The following is a 20180-nucleotide window of genomic DNA, read 5'->3' as shown; positions in this document are numbered from 1 at the left end:
TTTATTGTCAGAGCAAGTGGAAATGTTTTCTAACTTTTAAATTTCAGATACGAACTTTGGCAAATTTTCAAATCTTAATGATTTTTTGGGGAATTCCATGCAAAACTGTCAAAGTGTTTTCTGAATTTGGTTTGCTTGCTTGTTCCAGTTTATGTTTGTCCATTTGCTTTCTTAATTCTTTTCAGATGCAGAAAGTTTTTAGAATGTATAAAGCCAGCAAAAGATTCAATTTTCCATTCATATGTGGTAGCTCTCTTCTGCTTTGGTCTGGAGAAAGGATCTGAGAACCTCATCTTTAATGTTCTTTGATAAAGAACTGCGTAGTGATGCCATGACAATGTAATAGTCCCAGGATAAATGTTTTGGGGTAGGTTGCCTTACTCTGCTCTCTTGTACTTTCATATCTGACATTTCTACCTTAGGATCATCAGCTCTGCTTAGCATTAAGTATTGCTGAAAATTAGTTCTTCGAAAATAACACTTCTTTTAAATATACCTATTTTAATTAAAAAATGAGTCATCAGGGAAATACAACAAAATGATTAAATGTTCGGTAGGGATTTTTCATATGATAGAGATGTCAATTCATGAAAGAAATCCAAAGCTGACAGAAGCTGACAGAACAAAGGCCACAAAATTCAGCTGTTAGCCTCTATGATGCATTTGGGGAATATTGATTCTCAACTCTGACTACATTAATAATACTGGGTTTGGTATGTTCAAGAATGTCCACATTCTAACACCTATTCAGTAAATCTCTAGAACTGACGTAGTCTTCTTCCATGATTTAGAAAACAAGCACATGAACAAATACATAAATAGAAGATAAGATGTTGATGAGATACGGCCTCAAGGCCTGTACTAAGTGGAACAATAATGCAAGTGAGTAACTACTTCCAAAAACTGGATAATAAATAGTCTGACTAAGCATTATGAGTTTGACTTCATTGTTTTGTAGGCTGGCTCCTAAATTGCTCTTTTTAATGCCCAACCATATTTAGGTGCAGGTAGAGAAATGCTATTAAATGCTGATAAGCAGCTCCGAAAAAATTAGATGCTAAGTTGATACCCGAAGGACAGCTTCACTCCCACTGACTACTGATCACTGATCTCAGCTGAAACTTGGACCATTGTATGCACACATCCATATGGACCTGCCAGCTATACATCAGTTTTAAAGGGCCAAAGGCATACAGATAAAGACCTTTTCGGCTCCTATTAAATTTCATTGTGCACCTGTCAAAACTAATAAGCTACAACCTGAGGAGGGAAACAATACTTGAATAGCATTTCATAGTGTTAGTTAACTGGTTTTCATACTTATAGTATGAGCTAATGCTGATTTGCACATGGAAGTAAAGTTTATTTTCAAAACAGGCATTACACTGGAATTTTTTACGAAAACATGAAAGCATCAAAACCCCTTATTTTAAACAAAACTGAGTCTGACTTCATTGGTTTCAGTGAAAGATGCATTACACCTTGACTTTGTTCAAAAATTACTTAATGACCTGAATGAAAACCACAGAGTTACTAAAAGGAATGCTGTCAAGGAAATATAACTACATCCACTGCAACCCCAATGAAAGTTTCCTTCAATAAATGCAATAGTGGCAACGACCTTGGAGATAGAGGAAACAGCACAAAATAGCGTAAGAAAAAGGCATGAAGTCAATATAACATGTTTTCAGAACAAACTGAAAAGGGGAAAAATGAGATGTCTTAGATCCCTTGGCATCTGTAAACATCAAGAAGACATCACATTTGGGCTAATCTCAAGGCAAAGCAGCCATATAAAATAAATCTGCAGGCTTTCTAAAGTAAATCTACAGGCTTTCTTGGCCTTCTAAAGCATGGAAGGTAATAGAAAGTAATCATCTTTCTTTTTTGTTAAAAAAATGACTTTAAAGTAGGGTGGACTTTTTTTTTTCTCTCACTTTGTAGGATCTATTTTAAATGACCTATTTAAATGTTCTGCAATTATGGTGCTTTTGTATATTTTCTATGCAGAGCGAACAGAAAGGGAATCCCTTGAAGTTATGGTATTTTAACCAATCAAGGAATAATCTTTTTTTTCTTTCTCTCTGAATTCTTCATACAAGGTGTCTTAAAATAGGTAAGACAGGTTCGTTACCGTTGTCATAATTGTCAGCTTCTGTCAGTTCCATTAGCGGATAAAGGTCTCTATGAATATTACTCATGCACTCCTAGCCAGCCCTCCAAACTCTGTACAAGCTTCCTAAATCTATCCCCTCTGCTGCTCTTTCCAGTCACTCAAGTCTGTTCTTCAGTTATTTAATGTGATCCCTGCTAGGGTCCCCTTGTTACGATATATCAGTTTTTTCTTCTTCATCTTTCTGCAATGCTTCCTACTTACTTTATTGATATGTGAAATCTGAATATCTTTATTGATATATGAATCACTTATCTAACAAAATAAATTTCCCTTTATGTTCAGAGCATGCTGGCTTCAGATTTGTCTGGCAGGTTATAACTTCACATCTTGGAGAAGACCCGAAATGTTTTATGTCAGAAGAGTATTCAGGTCATAGATCTTGAGATCAACCAGAGACAATTTTTTTTTTTCTTTGGTTATACTGACTGTGTCTACAAGCATATCCTCCTCTTGGCATAAGAGGATTCCAATAAGACTAGAATTTTCCTTTAGACTACAATGTTTCCATCATTCAGGCATCGGTTTAGACTTTTTACATAAATCTGCTTTCGATTCTTTCACTATTTAGTAAATATGCATAAATGTCTCTTCCAAAAATAAGATTTCATGGGCATGTGGGAAGAAAAGATATCTTTCCTTTTTAAATGTTAAAAGGCCCAAGTGTGAGAAAATCCAGGCCTTGTTCTAGTGGAGCGAAGGAACTCTACAGAAGTTTAATTTTCTCCTTTACTTTTCTATATAAACTTTGATTAAAATTGACTTTACGTGACTGTGAAGATACAAAAGACATTGTAAAACATTTAACATATGCTGTTGCTTTGTGTTTAGTCCAGTTCATCCTCCCCCCATCTCTCTCTCACCCTGGGTACTAAGTGGCTGGGTACTCCCACCACTAGTCATACACCATCTTTGACACATGCTGGAGCTCTTTATAAGCCAATTCAGTTCACTAATTTGGCTGAAAACTAACCTAATCAAGAGAAGAAAAAAGCCACTATTTTGATGTTAGTGAGTTGGTTCAAGGAGGGTCCAATAAGTGCCAGAGATGGCACAAGGGAAGAGTATGACAGGACCTTTTGCCTGGTAGCAGGGACATGATAAGGGGAAACAGGGAGGACAGACAGCTAGTCCTTCCCTCTTTCATGAAACCACCCCATAAATATAAAAATGAGCAGAACTTGTCCCTTCTTACTAATGTACCTATATCTCTGTTGTTGTTTTCTAAGCACCCATCTCAGTTTTATCTGTAGATGTGAGGCATGGCATGTAGCTAGAAGCTGGGACACACTTAGGAGCACCGTGATTACAAGAGTTGTGTCACGTTGTCAGAATTCTCTTTCTTTTGATATACTTTGTAAACTGTAGGAAGTTTTAAAAAAAATCATTTGAAAGACCTCACTGCCCTGAATTATTTTACCCACCTTAAAACCTATCTTTAAATTTTTAAAGATATTTCTGTTTTTTTCCATCTTCCTTTTGATGGTTCAGCTCCCATTCCCTGGTGCATCCTTCCAGTGGAGAATGCAGCAGAGCTGCCTCTACATATTGCTGTGCTTAAGCCTTTGCTAAGATGAGAAAGATTTCATTTTACCTGCTTTTGGACAGTCTGGATTGGCTGCTCAGGCCTTGGAGACAATTATGTGAGGCAGCCAGCTAATGAGAGGACATTCCCCCTTCCATCCAGGCAGGGCTGAAATTCTTAAAGAGGGTGACACACCTATCTCAACCACAATCTCTTTCCTGATCATTTTGATATGGTGTCAAAATGTTTGTTGTTAAAAGCAAACATCTCTTTTTTGGTTACTGGTTCAGCATCCCTTCCCTGAAGCCAGTTTATATCAGATCAGCATTGGTGTTTAATCATTAGGTTAAAAAAAAGTCACCACTCAGTTACTGCAGTAGCTGCAGTTTCTCTTCTTTCTTGAATGACCATGTTCCTACATTTCTTTGCAATAGTCTAGAGGCAATAGAAAAGATAGTGTAGGCCTGCTTTTTTAAAACAATAATAATAAAGTCTGTTAGCTCATGAGCCTATGGAGGCCTTAATTGAAATTAATAGAAAATGTAAAAGTAGAGGAAATTAGGACAACTGCAAAAGAAACCCCAGAAGAAAAAGCAGATTAAAGTAGAGCAATAAACAAACTCATGCAATATCTTAATTTTGCTTCAGGTATTTCCCCCTTAGTGTAACTTGTTCCCTAAATCAAGTAACAAGCTTTACAAGTTTAACCTTTACAAGTTAAACTTTACAAGTTTAACCAAGTAAAAACATGGTTTCCTCTGTAGACGCCTATTCATTCTACCACAGTGGCCTTTCAGCTGATGAGCAAAGGAACTGCAGTGGTTGGGAAGTAACTCCCCCAGTGTGCCGAGACAAGAGTACCTGGCAAGTTGCTCTGCGCTCATTCCCTGTTCCACATTGCCACAGCTTGAAGCTCTTTGTCCAAGAGACAGCAACAGCTTAAACTTCAGCAAAAAATAGAGTATTTGTTTTTCATTCTAAAGATTGATTGACAATTATTTTATTCTCTTTTATCATATTTTTATTGTAAGATTTATTCTTGAACTTTCTAAGAAATAAAGTAAGAAACTTTTCTGCTTGCAGGTAGCTTAATGAGGGGGTTATACCATCGACCTTTACACACGTGAGAAGCCTCAGTTAAGTCTGTGGAATTCCAGAAGGTGATAAGAAATAGTCTCACATGTGAGGAAAACGTGGAGGAGTGAGAACTTAAATTAGAATATTCTAAATTCACATTCTGTTAATGTCAAGTGACCTCAACCCATCCAATCCTGACTGGAAGCCTAACAGTTATGGTATTCATAGCATAAAAGATTTCCCCTGCTCCACTGTTGAAGACAAAGTTATTAGGAGCAAATAAAGAAACAAGCCTTGTAACACAATACATTTTTCCCCCTTCTTAGAGTACCTCTTTCCTTCCTATCCTCCATCATTTCCAACCACAGCCAAATTTCTTTAAATTTTTTCTGCAGTATATGGGCTGTTCACTCAGGGAGGATAAAGTGTTATTTCATGATTTAGTGTATTCAATAATGTCAGAGTTTTCTAGCATGGAATCCTTACTCTAAATATATTTATCTTCTTGAAAAATCAGTTTAGTGAGCAGTTTCCACAAGAGACTTGGGTAGGACGACAGCAGTTGCTTCTAGGTTTTGCATTTAACCTTATATCATACAACCTTACAGAAAAATATCCCAGATAAGGTCTTCATCCATTATTTTTTCATTAGTTTCTTTGTCTACTGATTTCACACTTATTGTTGTCTCAGGGGGCAGGAGGATAGGCCAAGCTTGGTTTTAGCCTCTGACAGTGAGCTGGAGGGTGAACAACCCCTGGGTAAATGAGCACAGAGAAAGAAAATAAGTAAAGCACCGGACATCTTGCAATTTAGTGAAATTAAATGCCTACCCACTGTGCCCTGACAGTAAAATCCAGCAAGAGTAGTGTTATGGAGCTGGACATCCCCACAGATTGAGTTTACAAAGAGAGTTAGTCAGAAGACCCGCTACTAGCAGCATGTCTGCTTTGTCGAACATTCAAGACAACGACTCATTGCAAATGAGTAGGAAAAGATGGAATGAAAAATCCCTGCCAATCCCTGTCGAAGGGATGCATGCATTTCAGTGTTTTCTCAGGTGATGCTTTCCTGTAGCAGGTGATGGGATACTTGTTGCACATTGAAGAGGGGTCCTGGATTAAATGGAGTAAGTTAGGTGGAAATAATACGGAGCCAAGCAGAGACATATATCTGACAGCATTTCTTCCACTTTATTTAGCTCAGTTCTCTTTCACAGTGCTTCTGTCTTGTATTGCAGACTTGCACTGTCTCCTATCACACTGTACCTTTAAAAGGATGCACATGCGGGGACTTACTCTAATACATACAGAGTTTTCAAGGATGCTCTCCCTCCCCCTCTTCTGACTGACAGTCTGGCAAAATACATAGAAGATGACAACAATGGGTGGAGTTATTGCCTTTTTTTTTTTTCTCCTCAAAAGGCTATGTCCTGTCAGTTGAAGCCCTATTATAAGACAGTGTGCACAGTCATTGTTGTATTCTGCTGTGTTGGATGTTGTTTGCTGAGTATGGCAGTTGTTACTGATTTATCTGGGAGCAGAAACATGTTGTAGACTTGTTAAACAGAAATTGTTTAGCCATGGAAACTCCAGAAACAGACAGAGCCCACACAAACTTTTGCTTTCCTATTCAAAGAATTGTTAACCAGCTTTCTATGTGTTCAAACAAAACCGTTTCTTCTCTACCTGGGCCCTGTGTGAAGGGCCACAACATTAACTTTTGGGCTATTTTTACCATTCTTTGGGAAAAAGAAGGATTAACATGTAGTGCTTACATAATGATTATAAAATACAGCCTGATCCAAAGGGATTCCCATTAATTTCTAGAGACTTTTTATATGAGTTTCTACTCCTGGCATGAACCTTTTCAAACAGAACAACCCAAATACATTTGTGTGCACGCTGCTTCTCTCCCAGGTGTGTTTTTGGCAGCTGGGTACACAACGCTTGCTCACAGCTGACCAGTACAGATGTCAGCACATGAACAAGGAAAGCATGCTCCCATGCTGGTCACAGCAATTGCAATTTCTTGTCTTGGTCTTCTGATTTCAAGAGCCACGGGTGTGTGGGTCATCAGTATCTCTGGTTAGTTCAAACTACCGGGGACTAACCCTTATTTCATTTTCAGGATGACAACAGACAAACTGGAGAGAGAGCAGAAAAGTGCAACTCAGTGCCTGTGGAAAAGCGTTTAGGATGCCCATGCATCCACAGGTAGTATAAAGGTAGGACATTGGCAATTGTATGAAAGACACCTCCTCCCCACCACTTATGTGTACACATGCAGCCTGAGTTCAGACACTGTATCTTAAATAGTACTTGGAAATGCTCAGGAATTAGTAGGATGTTTAGCTCCTGTTTCCTATCAGTTCATTTCTCACTCAGAAAATTACTGTGGATGAAAAAACAAAGCAACTTATTGCACAGAACTCCCCTTGACTTCAGCTGAAGTCCTATTTGCATGTGTGCTGAACAGCTTGAGGAAAATGCTCTCCAAGGTTTCATGCTGTGAGCAGTAGATTCAGCATCTCGACTGGCCTCTGCATTTTGATGATTCTGTTACAGGAGGGTTTTTCTCCTGGCAGACTTTGAACACACATGAAGCACAGTTTCAGTCTCAAGTTCCTGCATCAGCCCAGAAGTAAATTGGGAGAGGTAGGTGACCAAGCATGTCTGTGTGTTTAGAAGAAAAGTGTTGTTTAGAAGCTCTCACAAAAATGTGAAAGGAAACAAAATATAAATAGGCTTCTGTAACTTCTGAGCAGATTGCATGATGAATTTCAGTAGCCAAGAGTAAAAATTACCTTTCTCTCCCAAGAACTTCTACTTAGATATGGTAATGACATTATTGATAAGCTAATTGTACCATTACTGAATGCCACCCTGTGTGTGTCTCCTTGGGTAGGAAGTAGTACATCTCACATTTCTACTTTTCCTTCAGATACTTCTCTTTGCAGAAAATCATGTTACTAATCTATCTGCTTGTTAGCTTTTGCTCTCCCTTTGCTAAACTGAAGAAGGAAAAATACATGCTCCTGTGGCAAAAAACAGAGAAAAAAATGAAAGGAAATGAATAAGGTTCCATCACAGCAAGAAATTTAAGAAAAGGTTAGAGATGACAATAATGGGCATGGTGTGTAGCCTGAAGTAATCTTGTAAACTTCAGGGAACCACACCAGATAATCCAACTTGCCCTTTCTGTCTCTGCTGTCTTCCAATTACTATATACCATCAGGCTACAGAGAAAATTTCTACTAGTGGTGACAGAACTTCTAGCCAGATCTCAAAGAAAGGGATACAACCAAGTGATTCTAGGATGTAACCCCTTAAAGTGATTTATTCCTTAAGCACGTCATCGTCTTGGATCACAGTCTTGACCTTAAGCTTGTGCTTACGTTATACTTCAAAATTATCCTCAGTTTGGTTTGGTTTGTTGTCCTGACATATAAGCCTAAATCTTAGTGAGTTTGACATGTTGTAGGTTAGGACAAGTAGCTTAGAAACTACTTAAATAAAATTTGGAGGAGGAGGGCTTTTTCGTGACTGTAAATTAGAAATAAATATAAAAATACGACATACTAAAACCCTAATAATGAAATTGTGTTGCATAACTAAGTTTTCTTCTCAGATAAGTTCTACACCACCATAAACACGTCATTGTTAATAGCTACTTGTAATAGAAACATCAAGAATTATTTAGTTATAGTGCAATTTCAGTTCTCTTAAATACTTGTTCATTTCACAGTTTACTTGGTTAAAATATGATCTTTTAATATGCTCTTTGATTTTTGATTCAGGCTCTAAGCAGTTGTTTGAATGGTGCTGGGAGTAGTGATCTGTCTTTGATACTGTTTATATGCTCTTTTGTCTACTAAATAAGCAAGGAATTAATTTAACATCCAGCTTAAGGTAGCTGGTTAAACAAAACTGGCACCTTGATCTTTACACCTGCATTTCTGTACCTGTTGTTAAAACAGACTTATAAACCAGATATCGTCCTAAATGAATTTTATTCTAGACCTTTGCTCTCTATTCCATAAGTTTATTTAAATAGAGTTTGAAAAATTCAGCTTAAACTATATGCAAATCCTTCCAAACTGGGTCCTTTACATACATGCATTCCCTTTTATGTGAACAATACTTTGTTAATGGTTCAATAATTAAGAGAGTTTACATTTTAAAGACTTCAGTTTTTAATTGGCTGAATATTAATCACAGTTAACTTTCAGTTCTGTTGTGGTATGCAAATTATTGATGTCTCAGCTGCATTTGTTTTCAGGTATCAGTCTATCCGCATAATGCAAAACAACATTCTGCAATTATTTCAATTAAATGCAGCCAGCCTTTGGAGCAAGCTATTTATTTCATTTCTGTAAATGAAGAAAGCAGTTGCTGTGTTCCACTCCCTGATGTTTAGTGCCCAGAACTAGCACTCACAACCGGTATGTGTGCAATACATAAACAGTTTTCTAACTGAATTGTGTTAGCATTCATGGTAAAGGACAAGCAGTTGAACTCCCCTTGCAAGATTTCATCTGGTTAACTGACTCTTCTGCTTTGGAAAGAGATGTCACCTTGTTTGGAGGAATTCATTACCATTTTAAAGTATATTATGAAAGGTAGAGTAAATAGGAGTTCTTAATTGCACAAGTGCATAACATTAAAGGATTTTTTTCATCAGACTGCAGCTGTACCTAAGCAGGGGAGGAATTTCACCTAACTACAAAGAATATGATACACAAATAGCTGTGTTGTCTTAAGAACGGGTCGGGTATGTCTCCTCACAGCGATTTTGCTCCATAATTGCAATTCACATTAAATGCAGCAAATGTTACCATCCTGCCCACTCAGTTTCCACCTCTACTTTTGTTTCAAGCGGGGGGGGGGGGGGGGGGTCGTCAGAAAAGATGAGATGGGGGAAGAGCCCTTTCTTTTCTTTTTTTCTTTTCTTTTCTTCCCTTCGCCGCTCTGCTTTTCCCAGCCGCGGTGCTAAGCGGCGCGCTCCCAGGCGCTGGGCGGGCGAGCGGGGGCGGGATGGCCCCGTCCCGGCTATGCCCCAGGCTGCACTTGTAGCTGCCGCGGGCGGCCCATGGCAGCCCCGCGGCGCCCGGCGCGGCACCGGGGCCCCGCCGCTCTCGCCGCCCCGGGGTGCGCCTCCCGCCCCGCCGCACCCGCTTGAGCTCCGCGGGGGCGCAGCCCGGCATCTCCCCGGGAAAGGTAACGGCGGCGCGACGCGCCTCCAGGCGTGCGGGAGAGGCTTTCGCGGTTGCGATGCGCTGGGATTGCTCCCCCGGAGCGGCGCCTCCTTCCCCTCCAAAGCAGCGCCCGAGAGCTCGGTGCGTGCGTGCATATGTGTGTGCGAGTGTGCGTGTGGCAAAGGGGAGGGGGCTCTCTCTGCGTGCAAGGGGTGGGCGAGAGCAGTGCGATGGGAGCGGGTGCCCGTGTGCAGAGGGATCCTCTCCCCGCATGTGTGCGGGGGACCGCGGTGTCGGGGCAGGGCTCAGCGAGGCGGTTGCTGCATGCGGCGGAGCCCGCCGGGGTACCGCAGCGCCGGGATTCGCCTCGCTCCGCGCCTCGGCGCCCAGCGCGGCCAGGGGTGCTCGTCCGGGCGGGCGCCCGGCTGCCCCCGCCGCTCGGTGCGTGCGCGGAGCTGCCGGAGAGTAGACCTCGCGGGGAGAGCGGTGGAGCGCAGCGGAGCGGGGCCGCGGCGACCCCGGCCGCCGAGGTAGGGAAGGTGCTGGGCTCGCCGCGGAGCGCCGCCGGGAGCATCGCTGGGGGCGGCCGGCCGCCCCGCCGGGCGTGTGAGTGCGGGCGGGGAGGGGGGCATGGCGGGGCTGCGTATTGATTTCTTTTAATTATTCTGAAGGTTTGTTTTCATTGCGATAGTAATTACTGCTGTTATTTCGACCGGGGGGGGGGGGGGGGAGACGAAGCGACACTGGCTTCCTGGCGGAGCCTCTCTGCCATCGCGCTCGCCTCTCCCCGCCAGCCAGCCGCCTCCCGGAGCCCGGGGCCAGCGGCACCCGGCGCAGCGCTGCCCGCTCCCATCCTTTCCGGGGGAGCGGGCGAGCGGAGGGACAGGGGCCGGGCGGCCCGGATAAGCCGCTGGAGGTGTGGGAAGGGGCAGGATCTGTGCGGTGGGGCCGGGGGAAAGGGTGTGTGTGAACGTGCTGCGGGCTGGACTTTGCAAAGGTGCCGAAGGAGGGTGGGGAGCATTTGGCGGCGGGGACCACGGTTGTGCCTTGTTGCAAAGGGAGGGTGGAAGGGATGCTGGGCTGTATCGCCGCGCTGTGCCCGTTCCCAGCCGGCATGTGCGTGCGATGTGTGTGCGCCCGGGTCCCTCCTGCTTTCCCCCTCCGGGAGGCAGAGGGCGACGGGGCGCCCACGACAGAGGGGAGCCGGCACCAGCCGAGCCGGCTGCGGCAAAAAATTGCGGTAGTGCCTACGCTCCTGGCCGGGCTCGCCGACCCGCCGCCAGCCCCGCGCAGCGCCCGCAGTGTGCCCGCTCGCCACCGGCCGGGGCCCCGGGGCTGAGGAAGAAGAGGGGACTCGAGCGTGGGCGAGGCAGGGATAATGGGATACGGCGCCTGGGAGGGGGAGGGAGATGGAGCGGTGGGGGCGCGGGAGCATCGGGCTGCCCCTGTGGGCTCGCTCGCCGCGGCCAGAGTCGGGAGCCTGCGGGGATCATCAGCGGCTGCTCCGCTCCCTCTTGTCCCCGTGGTCCTGCTCCGCGGCCTCCTTGACTCCTTCAGCCATCCCTTCCCCTCTTCCTTCCTTGCCTCCTCTCAGCTTTCCGTCTCCCTCTTGTCCTTCTGTCCTCCCTTCCTTCCTCATCCCTCCTCTGCCCTCCCTTCCAGGTCCCCCGGCGCATCCTCCCCTTCTTGCGGCTCCCTCCAGCCCGATTCTCCTCCCTCCAGCTGGCTCCTGCTTTCTCCACTTCCATCCTGGCTTCCTCCTGCCAACTCGGTGGCTTCCTGCAGCAGGAAATTAAAGGGACAAGTTGGGAAATAGGGGGAATGGGGAAGGTGGGGGGAGCAATGTATTGATTATTGACTCATTTGTTTTAAAAAAAATAAAAAGCTACCTTCTAACTCAGAGGAAATGCTGTGGCTCCAGTTCTTCTGCGTAAAAAATGGCAGCTCAGCTGGCCTGACTATATGTGAAGGGTTCTTGAAAGCCACCTCTGTATCAGTGCAGAGATAAAAGCAAATTACATAATGTTTTACAAAAAAAAAAAGTTCTCAGGTTTCAGTAGTGTCAGGCTGGTGAATTGTGACTTTGGTTTGCCCTGGAAGACAGGATATTGTTGTTATTCCTGGGGATGGGGCTGTATGCCTGTGCATGCTTCTTCCACTGGTCGCCCAGAGCTGATCTTGTTTTGTGGATAGTTCATTGTATTTCTGCCATCAGTTTACTACCTATTTATTTAAACTAGGTATAATGTGACAGAAATAATGTGTGTGCATGCCTACGTTCCCTTGAGTGAATCTCACTATTAACATAGTGATAATCTGTATGTGTTGATGCTATAGATACATACATTGAGTATTGACATTGCTTTTTGTGTCTGCATCTTCATCCTTTCTATATTGTGCTATCCCAACCCAGATGTTTGGGCATGCATAAGATCAGCATTTGTGTTTAATATCCCTGAAATGCATGGCAACATATGAGCAGTGCAGGATTGAGGAGAGTAAATATGCATAAAATTGGAATCTCCTTTGGTTATTTTACTTTGTTAGTTATGCATGTTTGGCATGTACAAGAAAGAGAAATATATTTGACAGACCTCAGAGTTATTTGTATTTGTCTACAGTGATTTACATTCCATATTTGAAATCATTCTAGCTCCTGTGTATTTGGTTGTTAAAATCTTTCATGTTATTTTAAATTCAGTTCTTGTAGTTTATCTATAATACTTGGCAGGTACAGTAGCTCAGTGGAATACAATTTTTAACCCAAATGATGTTTTGGAACAATGACAACTGAAAAATGTTTTCTTTTTTCTTTCCTTCCTTCTTCTTTAGATTCTTTATCTTTGTTCAGGAGCCTAAGGTTGCTTGCTGATCACAAGAAGATGTTTCTGTGGCTTTTTCTGGTTCTGTCATCTCCAGTTTCTTCTACAACTGCAGATGCTGATATATCTGTGGAAATTTGCAATGTTTGCTCCTGTGTGTCAGTTGAGAATGTACTCTATGTCAACTGTGAGAAGGTTGCAGTCTACAGACCAAATCAGCTTAAACCACCATGGTCTAATTTTTACCACCTCAACTTTCAAAACAACCTGCTAATTATTCTATATCCAAATACCTTTCTTAATTTTACACATGCAGTGTCCTTGCAACTGGGTAATAATAAGTTACAGAACATTGAGGGAGGGGCCTTTATGGGTCTTAGTGCATTAAAACAGTTGCACTTGAACAACAATGAATTAAAGATTCTCCGAGCTGACACTTTCCTTGGCATAGAGAACTTGGAGTATCTCCAAGCTGACTACAATTTAATCAAGTTTATTGAACGAGGAGCCTTCAATAAGCTTCACAAGCTGAAAGTCCTGATTCTTAATGACAATCTGATTTCATTCCTTCCTGATAACATTTTTCGATTTGCTTCTCTAACCCATCTGGATATACGAGGGAATCGAATACAGAAACTTCCATATATTGGAGTTCTGGAACACATTGGGCGAATTGTCGAATTGCAGCTGGAAGACAACCCCTGGAATTGTACTTGTGATTTATTGCCTTTGAAAGCGTGGCTGGAGAACATGCCCTATAACATCTACATTGGAGAAGCTATCTGTGAAACACCTAGTGACTTGTATGGAAGGCTGCTGAAAGAAACCAACAAGCAAGAGCTGTGCTCCATGGGGACAGGGAGTGATTTTGATGTGCGCATTCTGCCTCCCTCGCAGCTGGAGCCCGGTTATAGCACACCGAACGGCCACACCACTCAAACATCAGTGCACAGATTAGTCACAAAGCCGCCAAAGACTACAAATCCTTCAAAGATCTCGGGGATAGTAGCAGGCAAAGCACTATCTAATCGCAATCTCAGTCAAATCGTATCTTACCAGACCAGGGTGCCTCCTTTAACTCCTTGTCCAGTCCCCTGTGTTTGCAAAACGCATCCTTCAGACTTGGGATTAAGTGTAAATTGCCAAGAAAGAAATATAGAGTCAATGGCTGAACTCGCACCAAAACCTTTAAATGCCAAGAAACTGCATGTAAATGGTAATTATATTAAGGATGTGGACCCTACAGATTTCATTGAGTTTGAGGGGCTGGATTTGCTACATTTAGGCAGCAATCGAATTTCAGTGATCAAAGGAGAAGTTTTCCACAACCTTACAAATTTACGGAGATTGTATCTCAATGGCAATCAGATAGAGCGTCTGAGCCCAGAAATGTTTGCTGGCCTCCACAACTTGCAATATCTGTATTTGGAATACAATGTTATCAAAGAAATCCTAGCAGGCACCTTTGACTTAATGCCAAATTTGCAGTTGCTCTACCTGAACAACAATCTTCTACGAAGCTTGCCAGCGTACATTTTTGCTGGTGCACCACTTGCTAGACTGAATCTGAGGAACAATCATTTCATGTATTTACCTGTAAGTGGCGTTCTTGATCAGCTAAAATCTCTTACACAAATTGATTTGGAAGGTAACCCATGGGACTGCACTTGTGATTTAGTTGCTTTAAAACTGTGGCTTGAAAAGCTAAATGAAGGTATTGTGGTGAAGGAATTGAAATGTGAAACACCTGTACAGTTTGCTAACATTGAACTTAAGTCTCTGAAAAATGAGATCCTCTGTCCTAAACTTTTAAACAAGCCATCTGCTCTGTTCACTAGTCCTATGCCCGTTGTTACTTTTACAACACCACTGGGACCAGTTCGGAGTCCTCCTGGTGGCCCAGTTCCATTGTCCATCCTAATCTTAAGCATATTAGTTGTGCTTATTTTAACAGTGTTTGTTGCTTTTTGTCTTCTTGTTTTTGTGCTTCGGCGCAACAAAAAACCAACTGTAAAGCATGAAGGGATTGGAAATCAAGAATGCAGTTCTATGCAACTGCAGCTAAGAAAGCATGATCACAAGTCAAACAAAAAAGATGGACTAGGTGCAGAGGCCTTCATTCCTCAAACCATTGAGCAGATGAGCAAAAGTCATACCTGTGGCTTAAAAGAGTCTGAAACAGGCTTCACGTTTGGTGACCCACCAGGGCAAAAAGTCATTCTGAGAAATATTAATGACAAGGAGAAAGATTTATTGCATGTGGATACCAGAAAAAGACTTAGCACAATTGATGAACTGGATGAGTTATTCCCTGGGAGGGATTCCAATGTATTTATTCAAAATTTTCTTGAAAGTAAAAAAGAATACAACAGCATAGGGGTCAGTGGCTTTGAAATACGTTATCCAGAGAAACAACAAGACAAAAAACCCAAGAAATCTTTAATAGGTGGTAATCATAGTAAAATTGTAGTAGAACAAAGAAAAAGTGAATATTTTGAACTAAAAGCTAAACTTCAAGGTTCACCTGACTACCTACAAGTCCTTGAAGAACAAACAGCTTTGAATAAAATATAGGTCATGCAATCCTATTGCCTACAGAGGACATTTATTTAATGATGAAAGTGCCTTTTGTTGACTTTTAACTTCCAAATACTATATTATATTGATAGGCATAGAGGCAGGTGTATCCAAGGGTGTCTGATTAACTGTAGCTGCATATGATTTGTCAAGTAGAGGAGAATTTCCTTAATAGATTTTACTACATAAAGCTCATGCCCTGTGGAATCCTGTAGGGATACTGCAAACTCTATTGCCAAAGGGATGCTTTATACACGTTACACTGAATTTAACCTCAAGAGGCATATATGTTTTGTACCTTAAATGCAAAACCATCGTCTCCTTGTGATTTGTTAGAACAAACACAAGAAACCTGGTACTGGTATTTGTACCTCAGCTGGGTCCTTCATCCTGCACGTGGATTTAAGTTGGTGGAACTGGAGTAGTCCTTTGATTTGTTGGTGTAATGGCACTGTTTAAAGATTATCTGAAAAGTAACGAGCATGCAAAGAGAGAACATTCGATAGTATGTGTAAATTGGTTACATTTATGGCCTGCATCTTGAAACCACTGGAATTATAATGTTAAATTGTGCAAATATTTGTTTAAAATATACCATGCATTACATACCTATGAAATAAATTTGACCACTTAAAGCATACATGTCTATACCTAAAATTAAAAAAAAAAAAGAAAGAAAATAGTTCAAACTGACTTCTGCAGTATTTGTGGCATCTGAAGAAAATATTTTATGTTTATGCAGAATCTGTTGTAAGACTCATCTCCAATTAAAACTAGAGTTCCTTCTCAGTTACGTGAAACACTTGCAACCCCAACAGGTTGTCCAAAATTGTCAAAGTGCTTACTGTGTGAGCGTAGCAGAAATTATTTTTGTAATATAATTCATATTTATGAAATACTTTGTATACTAAATAGGAAAAATATGTACTCCTTAATATGTATTTAATATGCCTGACTTGTTTTCCTGATCACAATGCATTAATCATTCAATATAAATAAAAACAGAACAATATACCAAACGGAAACTGGGGATGTAATGTATAGAATTATCCAGAATTAAGTGATCAGATATAATAATAAAAAAATTGTTCTGTACTATTCTTGTGAAATTAGCATATTATCTTATTTCAGATTTGTTACCAATGGTACATTTTAAAATAGATTCATTAGTTTTTTAGTATTGTGTCTCAGGCAATTATTTGCCATCAGTTGTCTTGCTTTTCAGGGCTCTACAGCTTAATCTAGTTTTCACTACAAGTACTTACAGGAATTCATGGTAAGGGTAATATTTTAATTGTATATGCATAATTTTTCTGTTCTTATTATCTGTCTGGCTGCTGTCAGTCTGGCTGCTGTCAGTCAGAAAAAAACTGATCAGAACAGTGAACAATATGGCAAATCATGTCTATTTAAAACCACAGTGTAAAATAAATATAGTGGTCTCAGTTCAGAGTATTGTGTTGCTCATATCTAGAGACTGAAAACTTGCCTTTGTGAAAGCTGAATCTGAATAGCTAGGAAAAAAAAGTAGTCAGGAGAATGGAAAATCCCCACTGTATCTCACTGATAGATGGTAACTTGAGATGAGAATGGAGATATATTGGTAAAGCATCATACAACAAATCTGTACTATGAGATTAACAAAAGTTCTTTGACTTGAAAAGGAATTTTTTCATTCATTTCAATGAGCTTTGGATAAAACCCTCTATCTCCTTTGCTTCCAGAACCTCCCCCCCCCCCCTTTTATAATCAATACATAAATCAATTAAGATTAGTAGGATATAAACATGAATGTTTTTCATGAATTTGAAACTAGCAAATATTACAGCAAGACCCAATAATAATACTATGGAGAAGGCTGTGTCAGCTATTTCCATTATAAACCCCTAATTTCAGGGCTTTATGACACTGCTGTGAAATTTTTATTCTGGAATGATACTTGGCAAACAGCCTGCAGCATGTTTTTAACAAAGTTTACAAAAAAAAAAAAAAAAAAAGCACTGCTTCTTTATTTAAGAGAAAGCAAAACAAGACAACACTTTCCTACTTTCAGACATTTGTTTATGCTCTTGTAACTTAGAAAGAGGGTTGGTTTATTATTTTTGTCCACACGACAACGTAGATACATAACTTCAGAGAATAAAATTGTAACAGATGAATTAACGGCTGAGTTTCTTTCAAAAAGCTGCTGCTCTCCATGCACAAAAATTGACTTCATTCAGGATGTCATAGGGATTTTCAGGACATGGATACTATGTACATTTACATTTCTTGCGTAAAAAAGTTCTTGGTCACCCAATGATGCAATACATGACCAAGGCTTGAATAAGAACATTTGAGCTTATTGTTTCAAAAGTCTGGATTAAGGAGTGTTAAAGATGCACTGACATGATAGGCTATAATGGCTCCATCAGTAGGCTGAGAGTAATGGGTCACTGTGCCTGCTCTGCACAGTGCTGCATGGCTTTGAGGATGTGTCAAGATTCACTGGGATTTGCCAAAGCATAAAGCTTCTGACATGCTTCAGTGCATGGTCAGACAGTGTCATGTCCCATACGCTTCTCTCGAGAGGCATGTGTTAAAAATATTAAAAGTTGCAAATAAGCTAATACTTTTAAGTGATGTTAAAACTGATATGCTTATGACTTGTGTTGCCCTGAGTTAAAAGAACAATGATAAATAACCATACCTTCCTCAGCTAAACAATTGAGGGTTTCTTTTTGTTTTGTTTTGTGTTGTGGTTTGGGGGGGAGGGGGTTGTGGTGAGGTCTTCTATTCACTGATCAAAAGAAGAAGAACTGAACCGTTTTGCTGTACCATTACACTGGGTCAGATTTTCCTGCTTGTTGAGGTCCCAATCTAGCAAAACGTTTAAGCTCAACATAAATCATGTGCAGAGGTACTATTCATGAGCTAAAAATTAAACACCTGCCCAAGAGTGGGGCTTAGAGTTTTGTTGTTGATTTCGAAAAGAGCCAGCTCAGAAACACTGTGTATAATACACAGAGCCCAGTGACTCTTTTGGGATTATGCAGTTGAGCGTGGGTTCATCAGCATCAATAAAGGTTGCGCAATCTGGACCTTCCTGTAGAAATTGTTCCTAAGTGTTTTACATATATGATGCAATATGTAGGCATAAATAGTGTGAGTGAAGAATGCAGAAGTTGGCAAAACACTGTATTTCTGTGAAATTGTTACTTTAAATGACAACCTTAATGTCAGTTTATTTCCTCCATGTTTTGAAACAGTGTATGTGTCTGCACAGCAGTTTTAGTGTAATGTCCATTCAAATCTATAGTCAGTCTATCTGGGAAGGTGACTCTTCGGATGTGGCTTAACAGATCTATCTGTTCATTATATTGGTTTGAGTGGCCATGCTTGTAAAATGGCTGTTAAGACCCATAGACATAAACTAAATCAGTGAAGGTGTTAACATAATCTGTTGTCTTCATTGTATTATAAAGAAGTTTCCAGTTTTAAGTAAAATCAATAAAGTGTAATGGTTTTGTTGAAAAAGAAAAAATCTGTGCAATTTTATCAGAAAGCAACTACCATGGTGCAAGAACACAAGATCATTAGACGATTTATGTTTTGCATTTAGTGTTCAAGATTGACAATAATATAGAAATCTAGTATAAAAATCTTTTTTTAAATGATTAAAAAAAAAAAAAAAGCCATAATGACGATATAAATTATAAAAGGCGCATGGCCTTGTGAATAATGTTAACAAATGTTTCAGAATCAACAAAACACATCCAGAACTTGATGGTGGTATAATAGCTATAATATCTTTTGCATGATTTGTACATTGATATTGTATGAAATGAGCACAGTGAGGGGTTTTTTTGTTTTTGTTTTTGTTTTTTTTTTTGTTGCATCCAAAGAGTTGGGAAGGAACTATAACAGGAATGTATTTATAATCACTCTATTTTGAAATAAAGTAAAGAAAACAAAATGTATTGGTTTTACCCTGCTTTGATCATTACTATTCTAGGTTAGTTTATGATTAAAATAGTTACTTATAACATCCAGTCCAATGTAAAACACAGAAAGCTATTGTTTATGATTTTGTTTGCCTTCAGCAACGTCAAAATATTAGCCAGTGTTGACTTAAAAATTTGTATGAAACATTAATAAAATTGTTTGGTACTATTGTATTTCTGAAACTAGACTTTGTTAAGTGCCTGTAATATTCTCTTTCGGCTCATTTGTACGGGGATGAAAGAGAAGCTATAAAGTAGTCAAACAGTAATGTTTTCTAATCACCTCGACAATTTGTTATTATTTTTTATGAAAGTTTTTCCCATCTTCTGTTGTCTAACAAAATCCTCCTTGCCTCTGTTATACAAATAGTCCCTCCAAAGTCAGTGAATTTTTTTTGCATTAGTAACACAAGCAGAATTTAGTTTTTAGTTGGATTCTGAGATCTTCAACACAGAAGTGCTTAGAGGAACAATCACATAATGCTAGGGGCATTTGTTTTGATTCTGCTCCCTTCTTAATCTTTAATAAGACAGTTTTTCAGAAGAAAGAAAATGTAGTTTATCCTTAGCAGAAAGAAAAATATCAATCCTTATACCATTTCAATTGGTTAGGTTAGTTTTATAAATGAAAGGTGAAAAGACGTCTTTAGGTAGTTTAACTTCCAAATTTAGATTTTGTAGTAAAATTGTTTTACAAATCCTAATAAAAATCTTCATGGGAGGGGAGAAGAGCAGGAACAGAATTATGTCTAGATTAAACATTCCCTGTTGTGTAGGATTTAACATGCATCATAATGGTGGTGAATGAGAATCAGAATGTGATATGGA

At 40.4% G+C, this 20180-nt stretch overlaps 1 protein-coding gene across 1 annotated transcript; it reads left to right on the top strand.

Moving 5' to 3' along the window:
* Positions 1-10450: 10450 nt before the first annotated feature.
* Positions 10451-19540, top strand: SLITRK4 (SLIT and NTRK like family member 4). Its single transcript, XM_076347210.1, has 2 exons — positions 10451-10500; positions 12803-19540. Exon 2 carries the CDS (start codon positions 12853-12855, stop codon positions 15364-15366), a length of 2514 nt encoding a protein of 837 aa, XP_076203325.1. The 5' UTR covers positions 10451-10500; positions 12803-12852; the 3' UTR covers positions 15367-19540.
* Positions 19541-20180: the final 640 nt, after the last annotated feature.

This window comes from Aptenodytes patagonicus, chromosome 9 (genome assembly GCF_965638725.1).
Source record: "Aptenodytes patagonicus chromosome 9, bAptPat1.pri.cur, whole genome shotgun sequence".
Lineage (NCBI taxonomy): Eukaryota > Metazoa > Chordata > Aves > Sphenisciformes > Spheniscidae > Aptenodytes > Aptenodytes patagonicus.
The sequence above is the reverse complement of the archived record's forward strand: the minus strand, read 5'-3'. Positions and strand labels throughout refer to the sequence as shown.

Excerpts from the sequence above, each read along its gene's own strand:
- SLITRK4 (XM_076347210.1), top strand. The coding sequence starts at position 12,853 with ATGTTTCTGTGGCTTTTTCTGGTTCTGTCATCTCCAGTTTCTTCTACA.